The sequence below is a fragment of the Lycorma delicatula genome, chromosome 4 (assembly GCF_047948215.1).
Source record: "Lycorma delicatula isolate Av1 chromosome 4, ASM4794821v1, whole genome shotgun sequence".
In the NCBI taxonomy this organism is placed as follows: domain Eukaryota; kingdom Metazoa; phylum Arthropoda; class Insecta; order Hemiptera; family Fulgoridae; genus Lycorma; species Lycorma delicatula.
This window is the reverse complement of record NC_134458.1, coordinates 62,400,325-62,416,641: the sequence shown is the minus strand read 5'-3', so window position 1 is coordinate 62,416,641 and position 16,317 is coordinate 62,400,325. Positions and strand designations below refer to the sequence as shown.

The 16,317-nt window shown below is 28.8% G+C and overlaps 1 protein-coding gene across 2 annotated transcripts in view; it reads left to right on the top strand.

The window, feature by feature from the left end:
* LOC142323459 (KICSTOR complex protein SZT2-like) overlaps window positions 1-16,317 on the top strand; it is a 342,875-nt gene that overhangs the window by 131,804 nt on the left and 194,754 nt on the right. For both annotated transcript variants that reach the window (XM_075363101.1, XM_075363100.1), the window contains exons 21-22: window positions 5,727-5,851; window positions 11,088-11,285. In XM_075363101.1, coding sequence (XP_075219216.1) covers window positions 5,727-5,851; window positions 11,088-11,285 — 323 coding nt within the window. The remainder of the gene's footprint in view (window positions 1-5,726; window positions 5,852-11,087; window positions 11,286-16,317) is intronic.

Here is a 16,317-nt window from a genome sequence, read left to right as displayed (position 1 = left end):
TACAGCGTTCAAGTCCTAGTAAAGCCAGTTATTTTTACACGGATTTGAATATTAGATTGTGGATACCGGTGTTCTTTGGTGGTTGGGTTTCAATTAACAACACATCTCAGGAATGGTCGAACTGAGAATGTACAAGACTACACTTCATTTACACTCATACATATCATCCTCATTCATCCTCTGAAGAATTATCTAAACGGTAGTTACCGGAGGCTAAACAGGAAAAAGAGAGAGAGAGAGAGAGAGAGAGGTAAAAAACATTAGATTATAAGCTTTTGGTTAATACAACAGTTTCAGGCAGGTAAGTGTCTTAATGCTTCATGTCTGTCCTTTTTAAAGAATTGTATCTTAAGTACTTATAATAATGTAAGTTTTATGCAAATTTATACCAGTGTGTATTACAAATTACATCATGTAACAATTTGATAAGTAAATATTTTTGTATAGTTGCTGGATATAAACTTTTTGGGTCAATTTTTACATTTGTTTCTGAATGACAGTTTCACATGTGTAATGTGAAGTTGTTTCATTCAAGAATGTGACATTAAATTTTTAATTTAAGTGACTAACATCACTCACAAGAGATCAGTAGTTATTAATGAAAGATTATCTTTCCTCATTATATTCATTGAATACCTTGAAAAATGTGACTCAGTATTTTTTTTAAAGAAATTAAAGATGACACATTTTAAACTTACAGAACTGTGCTTTTGGAGATTCTCTCTATTAGTTTTTTTTTTTAAGTTTTATAATTCAATTCAGAGATTTTATATTACAATGCTGGCAAACATCTTGAGTCTGTGATTATATTACATTACTTTTGTGTCAGGATTTACAGATTATATAAGCCTGCTTTACGTTAGGTGGTTACAATTTTAGATAATTTTCTACTTATGATGTCTATGTGGGGTATTGTATTTATGCTTGGAAGTGTATCCTAATTAGTAATTAATATTTTCTCAGAGTTTCCTTTTCTCATTATAGTTTTATATGTTAATTTGTCAGTGCCTTGTTGATCTGTGAGAAAATCGGTCTAGACTAGTATAAATAATTGCATTTTGTTTGATAATCTGAAAACAACAGTACTGTCCTATTTTTTAAAAGTGTAACTGGCAGTTTCAGCTGGTGTTTGTTAGTCTAATACACAAAATGAATTACAGAAAAGTTGTTCATTTAGATCATTTAAAAAATTTAATAAAAAATTGTAAAACAACTAGCTTTCAAAATAATGGAGATTTTTCTTCCGATGGTGATTAATAACATCTTACTAAAATTACTGGTAGTGCTATTGTTAATGGAACTGGTCTTAAAAAAGGTTAGGAAAACCCCTTTAAGTATATAATCAAATAATATATTCAACCATAGTTTTATTTGTTCATTTAATATGTTGTTTTAATTGTGCTTAAAACTTCATTTTTAAAAAATATAACTAATTATAAATAATCCATTTGTATTATTTATAAATTAAAATTAAATACATTAATTACATTGTATTTCATATAATTCTTAATATAACATTTTATATTATAAAAGGTGAAATTTGACAAAAGCAACTTATTAAGTGTCAAAACACAACATTGATGTTATATATTATTTGATTAGATGCATAAAATTCTCATAACTTTTTTGAGGGACCTGCTTTAACACCAGTTTTGCCAGTAACTCCGTAGAAGAAGGTGCTGCTACTTGATTCTGAAAGGTTGTTTAAAAAAACAATTACATTTTTCTTAGTTTATTCAGAAAGTAAACATTACGTAAGCACCAAATATAGTAATTTTTTCAAGGAAATAAAAATTCCATTTAGTCAAATATTGTTTGTAGTTTATTTTATTCAATTTATAGTTTATTTGGGCTGCCTTTCCATTTTACAGGCAATAGAAATCTGTTCTCATTTTACGGCTGTGACATACGTAAGGCAACTGAGGTACAAGAGGCAACAATCAGAATCGCTTTGTATGAGAATAATGATGTTCTCTATACCTCAGTCCCCATAGTGAAAAGATTGAATGTCTTAATTTGTAGGCCTGAATATCGACTGCATTTCAGAGAGCTGAGCATGCTGATATGGAACAGTATGTTTGGCTGAATGAAGAAAGTAACAGGAACCATTTCACACCTCATTTTTCCTAATAAGCCTGAAATAGGATGTTTGCTATTATTGAGAATAGCAATGCCATTTTTGGAAAAAAAACAGTATCTTATATTAGTTCATCTAACATAAGTAATGCTTTAACACATATAAGTTTAATTTGTAAACTAGTGCGCTTGAATGTTTGTAATGTTTACCATCTGCAAACTTAAAATGCAGTAAAAAATAAACGAAGGAAAAAGTTGTCGTTTAAAAGCAGGCAGGACAAAAAAATAAAAGAAATAGAATTTGTTCATAGATCTGGAAAGTTATTATACTAATAACAAAAAATTGAAACGCTTGGATAAGTGACAACAAAATGGTTGATGCAATGAAAATTAATGTTATGGATTACTCTGAATTACAGAGATTATATTTTGTGACTCGATTCATAGCAATTATTACAATTTTGTCAAATAATACAATTTAAATTTTATCTAACTGTCAATGCAAAAACAGATATGGTTATCACAACAGCACTTTATATTTTATAACTTGTGCAATAAATATTTTATATAAACTGTTAAGCAATTAATTTATTGGTTTTTTATTTGTTTTTCTGTACTTAACCATTTCAGAAAAATCTTATCACAGTTGTTTACTTAATAAACTGTTCAAACTTTTATGTAATAAATGAAAAACTAATTATCAATTTCTAGAAATTATGACTGATAAATAAAAACATTAAATGGGGAATTAGTTTGCAATAATCATTTGAAAATGAGTACTTGAGTTCAATAACTAATACCAGTATCAATACAAATATAAGAGTGGATAAATAAGAACCTTCAATAAACAAAAAAAATGTTTATCTATATATTTCTACTGTGACCTGAAATAATTTTCTGATGAAATGCTCTTTTAATCTATTAATCTATTTATTCTGTTAATTTTCTCTTTCTACAGTTAGCACTGGTATTTCATACCCACAAATCATTAAACATATTTTTTTAAATATTTCTTTATTGAATCTTTAGAGGGTTCCATTTCTCTAGACACCTAAATTAACTAAACCTTTTGTGTCTAAATATTTGATGTAACATTTATGTCACTTTATGTCTGTTTCACAAAGAAAAGTAAGATATTATGACCTCTCTTAACTTCTTTCTTTACAACGGTTCCTTCTTGCAGTCAGTCAGCACAAAATCAACTTATATCTTTGTAATGGCCATTTTTTCCATTGATTAACAAAAAGAACCACTTTAAAAAAATGAGAATTGAGGTTGTTTGACAGACTGTGATAAACAAATATCTCTGATAAAATGATTCAGATAAACATAAATTCACCTCTTTAGCAGTTGAGAAGCTAGAAAGGATAAATTAAAAAAAAGAATGATTTAGTTTAAGTGCAAGATGGGGAAATAGTTGTAAATAGTTTGGGCTAACTATTAAAGAATGAAAGAGGTAATAGGCTTTCACAGTTTTGCACAGAGTATAAAGAGTGTATAAAATTATAAAGAATACTGTATATAAAAAAATTTTTCTCTTTATAAACATGTAAATGTACGATGTAACAGCAATACCCTTATTACTATATGGATGTACAGGACAACAGGATGTACTGGTATCTTGCATACTTAAGATATTGTAGTTAAAGGAGTAGAAATGGCTAACACTTTTTTTAATTGCGAACATTTTTAAAAATGATAAAAAAGATATACATGGATGAGATCGAGATACAAGAAGGTATATATAAATAGTTCCACAGAGAGAAATATTTTTATTTATTTGCTAGTTAAAACTTGCTTTGATGCCTTTAAAGAATCAAAAAGCTGGTAAACTGGATGGTGTTAACTCAAAGTTCCTTAAATGTGGAGGGTTATACTTTCTCACAATAAGTTACGGAAGATAATGAGAAAGAAACTACCTGCTGCATCCGATTCAAGTATTAAAATGTATTTATGGAGGGACAAAGATTGCGATTAAAATAATGACTTAAGTAACAGATGAAGTTTTAATAAACCAAAGATTACATCAAGGATATAACCTTTCACCTTTGCTGTTTAACATATATTTAGATGTTGCTATAAGTGGAAACTGCAGGTTCCAGCAGAAACAAAATTTGGTCATGATTCCTTAACTATTCTACTGTATGTAGAAGATCATTTAAAAATTGGAGCCTGACCTCCATAGATTATTTCGCCTAAACAGGATTATTAAAGAGTACATCAAGAATTTGTCGACAAAAAAACAACAGTGATGGTTTTTTAAGGTAAAGATCTGATTCAGTCCAAAATAGTTTTAGATAGTGAGTATCAAATTAAACATTTTTTGATTCCAATCTTGTGTATGAAGATATGGAGAATATTAAGAGAATGAATAAATTTCAGATGGCATGTGGTTTTATAAGTAGGACATCAAAGAAAAGGAATAGGAGAGATATGAAGGTTCAAATGTCAGTGTAACAACAATGTCCTTATTATTGATTGTCCAGGACATTAGGATATTACAGTTAAAGAAGTATAAGTGGCTAAAGTGAAATTTTTAGAGGTTGCACTTTAAGAAATCAATTTCAGAAGTAGTGACATTTGATGATGAGTTAGGAAGAAATTAAACTTTTCTTCAGAAATTTTATATATGTAAAGAAAGATATGTTAAACATATTCAGAAAATGCCAATAAACAAAAGTTCATTAAAGTCTTTTCAATAATGCCAGAAGTAAGAAGAGTTTGTGAAAGCCCAGAAAGAAATTATGTGAAACTGGAAAGGCGCTATGTCTGATGTATATATGGTTGAAGGAGGAGAAGAAGAAGAAGAAACAAAAGGTAAATATTGTTATATGATTTTTGAGGGGAAAAAAATGATGATAATATTAAAGGAGGTCTTTTTGAGGTCTGTTTTTGATAGAGCTTTAAAAAAATAGCATTTTCAGATCTGAAGAAGGCATTTGATAAAATAGGAGTGAAACAAAATTAACATTTAATGAGAAACTGGGCTGAAATATAGGAAAAGTCAAGTTAGTTACAATATGTACAAGAACCAGATATTAGTGTTAACATTAGATGAAGAAAGGCAAACTTTGATTCAGAGAGCAGGACAAAAATTTAGTCTTTCCCCCTTCCCACTTTTTTTTTAACTAGTATATAAAAGAAGAGATAGGAATTTGAGGAAGTGTTATTACCTTTATAATTAGGGTAATTAAAGTTTGTAGTTTGGCCAACACTTCCTGGAACATTGTATATGTGTAATGTTTAATTTTTTTTTAATACAAAATTTGAAAAATTATAATTTAATAACACTCTGTAGTTTAATATTATTATTTGTGTAATATTAGGAGTCATTGCTGTACTGTTAGTATTAAGTCTTTGTGTTGATCTATTAATCAAGAGAATTAATTGACCAACAATGTGGTAGTTAACAAGGGATTAAAAACTACTGCTTTGTTGTTAATAAATTTTGATAAAATTTTGTTGCAGTAAATTGTAATAATATTCACCTTTGATTATAAAATGTAACCTAAACTTTTAAGAGCATTAAGCAGTGAGAATTTATTTGGAAAAATATGGTAACAATTAAGTGTGCTTTAGTATATCATGAATTCTACTTGCTTTTAATGTTTTTTTTTTACCATGCTTGATATGATAATTATATTTTGCAGACAGTGGCCAGATGCTGTAGCCTTAGCAGACGAACGAATTCAACAGATTCCTTTTGCTTACAATCTTTTGAATATATTGCCAAAATGTCAGCAAGCACAGCTTTTATTCTCCCTCTTTATCCAAGGTAATTAATTAATTGGTTCAAGTGGAAAGTTCTGCAAATGTTTATTAATGTAATTTGTTTATTAGTGTTTATTATCTGCTCACATACATTTAGTGTTGAATGATTCTATAGCAACCATATTATTCACAACAATAAATAATAGGATCATCTAATTGTACATTTAATTTTTAAAGGTTGATTCTTCTTCCACATTTGTTAAATACAGAGTCAACTTGATCCATATTCATGGTTTCTTAATTGCAACTTCTTTCTTTTTATTATTTCGTCTTGATTGTATTATTACAATTCACGTTTTGGTTTATATCATTGGATATTTGTCACCTTTAATGGCTTAATACCTTGTTGTTGACTGAATTGTTGGCTTATCGGCATAACAATGGTTGTTGGAAAGGCAAACTATAAGCTGAAAGGAATGAAAAAAAATCTAAAGAAAGATCAAAATTGTAAGCAATAAAAATGAGAATTAAACTGTTTCAGTAATGCCCACATTACACAAGGACATCCTTAGGATAGCCAGCGAGTCTCCTAGCAGGATATCCTGGGATGGTCTCTGATAAGTTCCAAAATAATGAGGACATCTTTAGGGTATAAAAATATCCAGTCCTGGTAGTATCCCAGGAATAAATAAATAAATCTTTATTTTGATCGAAACATAAAAGTAATTATATAGATAAAATCAATGCAAGATAAATTATAAATATAAAAACAAATTATAACATAAAAAATGTGTGTGTTTTAAGTTTGTATTAATTATTTAATATGTTGAGCATTAATGACTCTTGACATGTCATACTGAACTGTGTCAAGGGACTGATGATGTGTTGATGCATCATATGTCTATGATATTTTATATTGTCCTTATTCGAGCAAAGGTTAATTTATGTTGGATGTTAGAGCTCAGGTTTTGGTCAGGTTAGTTTATGTTGTGTCATCCCACAGAAAGATTTTGTCAATGTTATTGTTAAAGTATTCTGTGGTTATCTTACCCTGGCAATTTTCAACTTACTAGGGCAATCCAGAAAGTAGCTTACGTTTGTGCCTAGCGTGGAGATGGGTGGCGATAGAACTGCCATCTTGGTGTCAAAACGTTTCTATACGCATCAAGCTGTTGTAGCGTGTGGTCTGTAATTTTTCTACTTTGTTCATTGTGAATTATTGAAATGTGCGCTTCAATAGAAAATCCTGTGAGTTGTGAGGTACGTTCAATGATTAGGTTTTTACTGGCAAAAAACCTTAAATCAATTGAAATTCATCAGCAACTTTGTGAGATGTATGGAGATGTAATAATGAGTGAAGGTGGAGTGAGGCAGTGGTGCATTAAATGGCTGCTCCAACGTTCATGATGAGGACTGCAGTGGTTGACCTAGCCTTGTGACAGATGAACTGACAGTGAAAATCAACAATAAAATTTGTGAAAATAGACACATTACGATTACGGAACTCTTGCTTCTATTTCCTCAAAATTTCATGAAGTTTACTGCATGAAATTGTATAGGGGAAGCTTTGTTATCACAAGTTTTGTGCAAGATGGTTGCCAAAAATCTAAGGCAGCAGATTTCTAGAGAGAAGGAATTGAAAAAGGTTGTTCCTCATTATGATAAGTGGCTCAATCTAAATGGCGACTATGTAGAAAAATAGTTTAAGATTGTCCCTTGTAAATAATAAAATTTCATTTTTTTATTTCAAAACGTAAGTTACTTTCTGGACAGCCCTTGTATTTTTTTCTAAGTGCTCATTTCATCCTCACGGTTTCCTTATTGCTTGTGATTATTTATAAAGTGTATCTGTTTTTCTTTTTTGTAAAAAAAATATTAAAATAATATAATATAAAAATAAAATATGTTTATCATGCTGATCAGATGCACTATCCCATGCAATTAGCTTACTATCCAATTGAAAGAAAACCTTAAAATGTTATTTATATATATATATATATTTTTAAAAGCAATTCTTTTAATAACCATACTCCTCTGTACCAATACAAATTAATTTATATTTAATAGATCAACCCTGAGTACAAAATAATTGAAATAGGATGACTTACCTTATTTCATTACACAAACAGAAGTGCTTTCTTGAACTTGATTCGCATCATCAGCTGTATACATGTATGTATATAAATATTACAAAAAAATCATAAATTTGCAATACACTATCCCATGCAATTGGCTTACTATCCAATTGAAAGAAAACCTTAAAATGTTATATATAATATAATATTGTATATATATATTTTTTTTAAAAGCAATTCTTTTAATAACCATACTCCTCTGTACCAATACAAATTAATTTAAATTTAATAGATCAACCCTGAGTACAAAATAATTGAAATAGGATGACTTACCTTATTTTATTATACAAACAAAAGTGCTTTCTTGAACTTGATTCGCATCATCAGCTGCATACATCTATGTATATATATATATATATATATTACAAAAAAAATCATAAATTTGCAATCCATAACAACATACTACTTATTCACTTATAATTTTATGTTAAAACATATTTTTAAACCAATTAAATTTTATTAAAAATCTTTAAATAAAATTTAACTTATGCTTTAAAATCTTATATAAAAAATTTTTTAAAACTTTTATTTAAATTAAACATTTTTTAAAATTATAATCAAAACAAGAAATAAAAACTTAAAATATAAAAAATTGGTTAAAATTATAAAGATTAATCAATTAAGTTAAAATTAAAATGTAAAAATAAAAACGTCAAGCAAAATTATGTGCCATCTATTTTATGAATTTACTCTCGAGAGTAAATAAGCCACAAAATAAAAAATTCTTAATATTCTGACTACATATTTTTATATGTTATAATTCTAATATTTGAATTTAATGTGTGATTTGATAAAAAGAAAAAAGAAAAGTTAACTGATGAGGGAAAACCTCGAAAGCGCTATTAAAAAATAATAATCATAAGGTAAGAAGCTTTATTAAATTCTGTACTTTTGGTGGTAAACGGTTTCTATACTTTTGTCTTGGAGATTTTAGTACAGAGGTGAATATGGACAAATACAATAACAAAAGAATTGGTTTTGCTAAGTTAATATATATATATATATATATATATATATATATATATTATTTTACTGAAATTAATCTTTTTAAGGTTTTTATTATTCCTCTGTACTGTTAAATTACATTTAAATAAATCACCTACTACAGAATTTTGAGGTAAGACATATTGTAATTTTTCATGGAAGTACTTTCGTGGGATCCCTCAACCTCATTCATGATTGAAATAATTCCCTTATTGCATAATAAAAATACTAAAAATTGTGTATTAATTTACACAAGTGCTGCTATTTGTTGCAGTTTTTATAAGATGTCTCCCTCAAACACGGTCTGATGATTTATCAAATTGAAATTTTGTTTGTATTTACATATGTAATATTTTTCTAATATATTTAATTTTATGTCATCTTTATTAATTTCTAATATATATATATATATATGAGTGTGTGTGTTAATATCTTTAATAGAATGTTTATTGTTTATTAGATGGTCTGTCATATTAGATAAACTAAATTTATTATTTTTGTAATTTCTATAATGTTCAAGAAATCTAGTTTTAAAGGATCTATTTGTTTTTCAAAACTGTGATTTTAAGGTGCAAATCTATAAATTGCCTGAACATTGTATTTTCCTAGGATTTGTAGGATATTTGTTGATATCTCTTTTTTCTTAAGAGAATGTAGGATATTAACAGGTCATCTGCTTATCTCAAAAGATTCCAGATAACCTGTAATACAAGGGTAAATCAAATATAAACGGGATTTTATTTTTTAAAAAAACTTTATTTATTGAAAAATAAAAGGCAAATATAATTTATTTTTCTACATAGTTTCCTACTTTAGAAATACATTTTTCCCAGCGAGAAGGAAGGTTTTTTATCAGCATCATAGAATGAAGCTGGTTGCGTCAGGAGCCAATTGCGCATGAATCCCTCCACACCCACATCGTCTTCAAATCGTTGCCCTCCTAGGGCTTCTTTAAGTGTCCCTAGCAAATGAAAATCGCAGGGCGATTGATCTGGGCTGTAGGGAGGTTGACCAAGTTGAGTCCGGTGCATTTCTTCTAGTTTTGAGACCGTTAGAGCTGCAGTATGGGCCTGGCGTTGTGGAGGAGGATGGCCTCTCAAATCGGTTGGTCTCATCTTTTGCAGCAGTATACAGCCCTCATCCTCATTCAACAGCTGGCAGTAGTAAGCAACATTGATTGTGCATCGCTTATATAAAAAATCAGTGAGCAAAATGCCTTGCTGGACGAAAAAAACAGTTGTAAGAACCTTGCCAGCTGACAGTCAAGTCTTGGCTTTCACTGGGACTGCCTCCGCCACTCCATATTGCCTAGTTTCAACTGGAGAGTGTAGTTTAGACCTACATTTCGTTGCACGTGACGACCCGACTCAAAAATGCATCACCTTTTTTCGCAAACGTTGTTGTAAGCCTCTGACAGACCTCCAAACATCTCAACTTCTGATCTGCAGTCAAAAGGTGAGGGACTCATCTGGCACACACTTTGTGGAACTGAAGGTCGTTTGTGATGATTGCATGACAGCTTCCATAACTTATTCTGACCTGTTCTGCAATTTCGGATACTCTCACCTGTCGATTGTCTCGAACTGCACAATTGTTTTCATTTGTAATGCTGGTCTGAGGACAGTGATCATGTTCCTGATTTTCCACTTGTTCGCATCCTTCCTTGAACTCTTTATGCTAGGCAAACACCTGAGTCCTTGACTATATTTGGTCCCGGAACTGCAGTCAATCTCCAAAAAATTTCCGTCACTTGAACTCCTTCACGAGCAAGAAATTTTATAATTATGCGTCGTGCAGTGGAAGAGTGCACCTGTTGCTCCAACATTGTGAGCGTTACTGATGAATTGGTTGGGAGTGTGGAATGGCAGACTCTCCCTACTCCTAATGACCCCATCTTAGCATACTAGAAGCGCGGGCCCAGTCCTACAAACCATAGACGCTCAGGAACAAAAATCCCATTTATATTTGATTTACCTTGTATTTCAGGATATCCAGCATAACCCAGGATATGTATCTAATGTATAGGACAGGTTGTGAATATCCCAGGTATGTCAAATACAGCACATACACTATAATACGATTCTACTGATGTAGAGCGGTTAAACAACAGAAAGTGTAATGTTATTTACAGTTGTTTCTTTAGTTGTATTTTCTCATTTCATTATGTAACTTTTTTTTCAGAAATATTTGACCAGTGGGAAACTAAGTGTTCTTCAGATGCTTCAAATAATCTTTTAATGGAAATATTGTTTGAAAATTTGAAAGAATTACATGATAGAGAATTGTTTTTAACTGAGGATGACTCAAAACAACTGATGGAATTGATAATTCATAGAGAAAAAGACAATCCGTCTGGTGTTAACCCAATCCCCTTCACTGGTGATTATATTATTTTTCTTGAATGAATTCATTTTTTGCTGTATTCTTTTTTTATCTAATGGTTTTAAAATATTCATTTCAGTCCACTTACTCTTCTTATAACAGATTTTTTCTATTCACTACAAAAACAGACTTGCTACAACCATGTGTTGTAACACTTATACAAAACTATCTCCTCTACTCTTGAATTATGTTAATATAAATAATGGTTAATTTTTAATGAAATTAATTATATTTCCTTTTTAATGTTACCATGATGTTTGTACTTATGTAAATATGGTAATTAATTTTACTAATGCACAAGAGTATTGTAAAAAGATTGCTTGCTATTAGATATACTTTACAACTTGCTAATTTGATGGAACATAAGCTTCTTTTTTTTTTGTCAGTGACTATCAGGGATTTGACAGCGGGGGAACTGGGTGATATAAGTGCACAGTTAGAGCAAGTCTGTTTTTTCTATATATATATATATATGAACTGTAGCATAGATCTACAAATTTTTTGAAACATTGTACTGATTCAGCACCTGTTTAAATTTCAGAACAAGAAAACTGTGGTTGGTGGTATATTCATGAAGACTCACTGGAACAGTGGATTTATGTTACACTGACCATTAGTCTATTAGAAAAGCATAGTAATTCAAAATTAGTCAAATTCACACTGAAAATTTAATGCTTTTATGTCAGTGCTTTAGTGATTACAAAGTTTTCTGATGAACTGCATGCCTCTGTTCCCCTTATGCGTATCGGTCCTAAAGATGCAAGTAGAAATACGTATTATCTGTTATTCTTAGAAAAGCTCATGTGTACTCTGTAATAGGTATTATCGACATAAAGTGAGTTTCAGCGAATGTCTTGACTCAAGTAATTTTTTAAATTATTTATTTTTTATAAAAGAACTGATGATGGAGTTACCTGTATAATCATGTTACATGTTTTAAGATAATAATGAGTCAGTAAGATCTTACTTTACGTCATAGATGAATTGATTGATTTAGAAAATATAGTTAAATAAAAGTGTAATAAATTCATTATATATGTCAGTTTAAATTTTATTAGATTTTAGAATTAAAAAAAAAAAAAACATTAATTAAATATTAAACTTAGAAATACCATATACAGTATAAAATTTAATAAATTTTGTTTAATTTAAAAAAAATAACACCTAGAAAAGTAAAGATTAGAAATTAAAGGTAGTAGTGACAAAGCATTAAAAAAAAAACAAATAATTTACTCGGATTTGCAGAATACAAACATGAAATAAAATGTGCCTATCACAGAAAGAATAATTTAGAGGTACAAAAACTGCATCTAAAAATGCATGAAATGTTGAGTCAAGTAAAAAGAAATAATAACAGCCATTCTGCTGTTGAATGAATTAAAACTGAAAACAACAGCCAAACATAAGAATTTAAAATACTGGTTTACAGTAAATATAGATAGAGAGATAATGAATTTGATGACAGAATTGACATTGGTAATAAAAATATTGATCATAATTAACAATTCAATAATTAACTGATAAGTAGTACTATCATCTGATTTAACAATATTGATAAAACAATTCTAATTCATTCCTTTATGTTTTTATGTTTAATCTATTTAATGATAATAAAAGTAAAGTAATTAAAAGTAAAATACTATTACATATAAATAATTTTTTACATAATGTATAATAAAGAAGATTTATGGTGTAACATAAAAACCCAGAGTATAGATACTAATTCTATTTTATTAAAATCAGACAAAAACGAACTCACTCTTATGTATTGAATGAACATAATTATTTCATTATATACATAAAAATAATTTTGATCGAATAAAGGAAAAAAAAATTTTCAGAAGATCAAAAAGCAATGACCACACTCATAAATTATAATAACAACAAAACATCATACAAGATATTACCTGTGCTGACTATCAGCACCCAGGCTTTGTAGATTTAGTGAAAATACACTAGTATGCCTGTGTTCCCACTTTTGTAATTTAAAACATTGCTGTCATATTGTACAGCCAGAATTATGGACAGAGTACTAAGAACAAAAACCAGATTAACAAAGCAAATATAACTTATGAAATGGTTATGAGTACATAAAAATTAGTAAAAAAAAAAATATTTCTATACGATTCACCATTACATAATGGTTAGTTATGACATATAAAGCATGTTCTCCCAACATGTTAATAAATCAAACTATAGATTTAACAAAAAATCATTTAATTAATTATTAATCGTAAAGACATTAATCTTATAACACCATAATTGTGGAAATCAGAAATATTTGAGATTAAATTGTTTTTATATTAACAATAAATGTTCTATATATTCAGACTGTTTACATGTGGGTTTATCAATTTCAGCAGTAATGACTTAAATGTAAATTCAAAACTAGAATAAACACAATAATACAACAATACATGGCATAAAGTCTTTTTTCTGGTTTCTATATAAATGCCAAACTGGGGAAAACACAATAACACATGGAATTGAATGCGTACGTAATATTCTAGTTTGGATTTGGTGCATAGAGGGTGTAACATGATATTTTACAATCCTGTTGTACACAAGCACAGTATATAATACTGATCAATCAACTGAATATTTTTGACGATATATATTTTTTTCTGTAAATTAGAAATTATAGGTAATAATTAATTTCCTATTTTATAAATGTAGCTGATTAACTGAAAAATAAAAACTAATATATATCAGAAAAAAAAATTAAATAACATTATAATAGACATAATTTTTATGATCTGTGGTCACAGAAAGCAGGAACATATTACTATGATTCTCACTCATAGAGCACGTATATACACCTATGCATTAAAAAAATCTGAACTTGGATTTACAACTTATTAAACAGAAAAGGTTAACAAAGTGGCTACAATGACAAATGTATAAATACTATTCACACAGAATGTATAAACAAATTTAATAAAATTAGTGGGGCATCATGTCAAGTAAAAAAAAGCAAGAAAAAAGATCTAAAATATAAATACAATAATAAAACAAAGAAAACTTACTAAGAAAAATATACAATGAAAATATGGTATTTAAAATAAACATTTTAACTTAACCCATTCCAATTTTTGTTTAACATTCTTTCCAGCTCTTTAATTTAATGTTTTCTGTAGCTTCTAAATTTTTGTTTGTGCTTCATTGGAAGTAATTTTGGTCATAATTGATGTCTGCTTCTGGATGTGGTACAAAGTTCATAATTTAGTTTCAGAATTTGCTGAATTAAAATATAGTCTTTTTATAGATTCCTTAACTGTAACTCTTACATTCACATATTTTCTGTTCTCATCCGCTCGTATCATCTTTTATGATTTTCACACCGCCATAAACCTTTGCACTCCTTTCAATATTAAAAAAACCCTGAAAATGGTTTTTAAATATTTATCTGAAGAGTATTTGCTAGCCCAGATCTACTGAATATCTTTTTTACTATAGTCGGGTTTGGGAAAATTTACAATCATTGTTTAAAAATTTTTCTTACCTTTCTTCATCCCCTTTCAAATTCAAATTTCAAAAATCTAAAAATTGGTTTATTGACCACTATTTGTTTAATTTAATATTGTATATTAAAATAAATTTTTCCATAAATTTATAATTTTTGCTCATTTTAAAACTTTATTACCAAGATGCTTAAGGAATATTAATGTGATTCCTCTATTTGAACTTGAGAATAAATTTTTATATAAAAATAACAAAATAGCAGACAGGGGGAGAATGAAGAGAATTGCCATTTTTCTTAAGGATATGTTTTGTTTACTTTTACAAGTAGACTGAGAAAGTATAACCAGCCCACCATTTTAGAAACACTCTGTGTGTGCTTGTATATATATATATATATATATATATATATAAATTTTTCAAGATGAAATATATCTAAAAACCTTCTCAGTTATGCCAAGAAACATGAGTAAAAATTTGGTTGTGATTGAGTAGTTTTTTTTTGTATACTGAAGAAATAAAAACCCTCTTCCTCTTTATATAATAGTATAGATGCATTTCTGAATAACATTTCTGTTAGATCAAGAGTGTACATGATGCACGTAAAAGTTAGCCTTCAACCTACTAACAAATATCCTGTTTGAATTTTGAAAATTGGACGATTGTTTGCAGAAATATAAGAGCACCCCATTGCACCTCCAAAAACAGTGCCCCAGGGGCACCCCATTTGTTACCAGTTGATGGTGATGGTTGGTCTAGCCTCCCATGAGGTGTTCGCATACCTCACCACTCTAGCTTCACATGCAGTCTCCACGGATACCTATTAGTGTTAAATAGACATTTTAAAAATTTATTTAACATTATTTTAATGTAAATTTAATTCTACTATTTTTGTAATATTATTCATTCGATTGATTCAAATCGTTCAGTTCAAACCCAGTTCACACAGCGATAGAACCTCACAGTTCACAGTTTATTAATTCAATTCATTAAAGTTTGTGCTTCAACTGGCAAATCTCCACTACTACATATATATATTTTTTTTAACTTAAAAAATATCAGCTGAAAATGTTTTACCTGATCTTTTGCATTAATATTTGCAGATACTTTCAATTCTTTTTCTTTGAATTTTCTTATTAAACTCATAGACAATTACTGTGTTATTTTTCCAAATTTCTCCCTTAATGTTTGATGATACATTACTTTCTTGTTATGTAAAAACTTTTACTTTTTAACTGGTTTTAAATAATCTTTCTTAACTAAGTCCATATCGGTTCTTCTAAGCAAATATACTTGCTCTTATCTTCCTACACTCACTTTTTCCACTCTTGTTACTTAATTTATATTGTAACATCTTATGTCCAGCCAGTTTATATATTAAATTAGTCAATAATTTTATCATTTTTACGCCATCATCCAACACCCCATTTGCATCTGTACAATTATTTATCCATATTTGTTTTTTCAGTATTTTTCTTCAAACCTGTTATCTTTCGATTTATTCCATAATTATAGCAGTAGTGGCAAATACTTTATGATTAAATTTTCCACAACAGTTATATCTTCTATT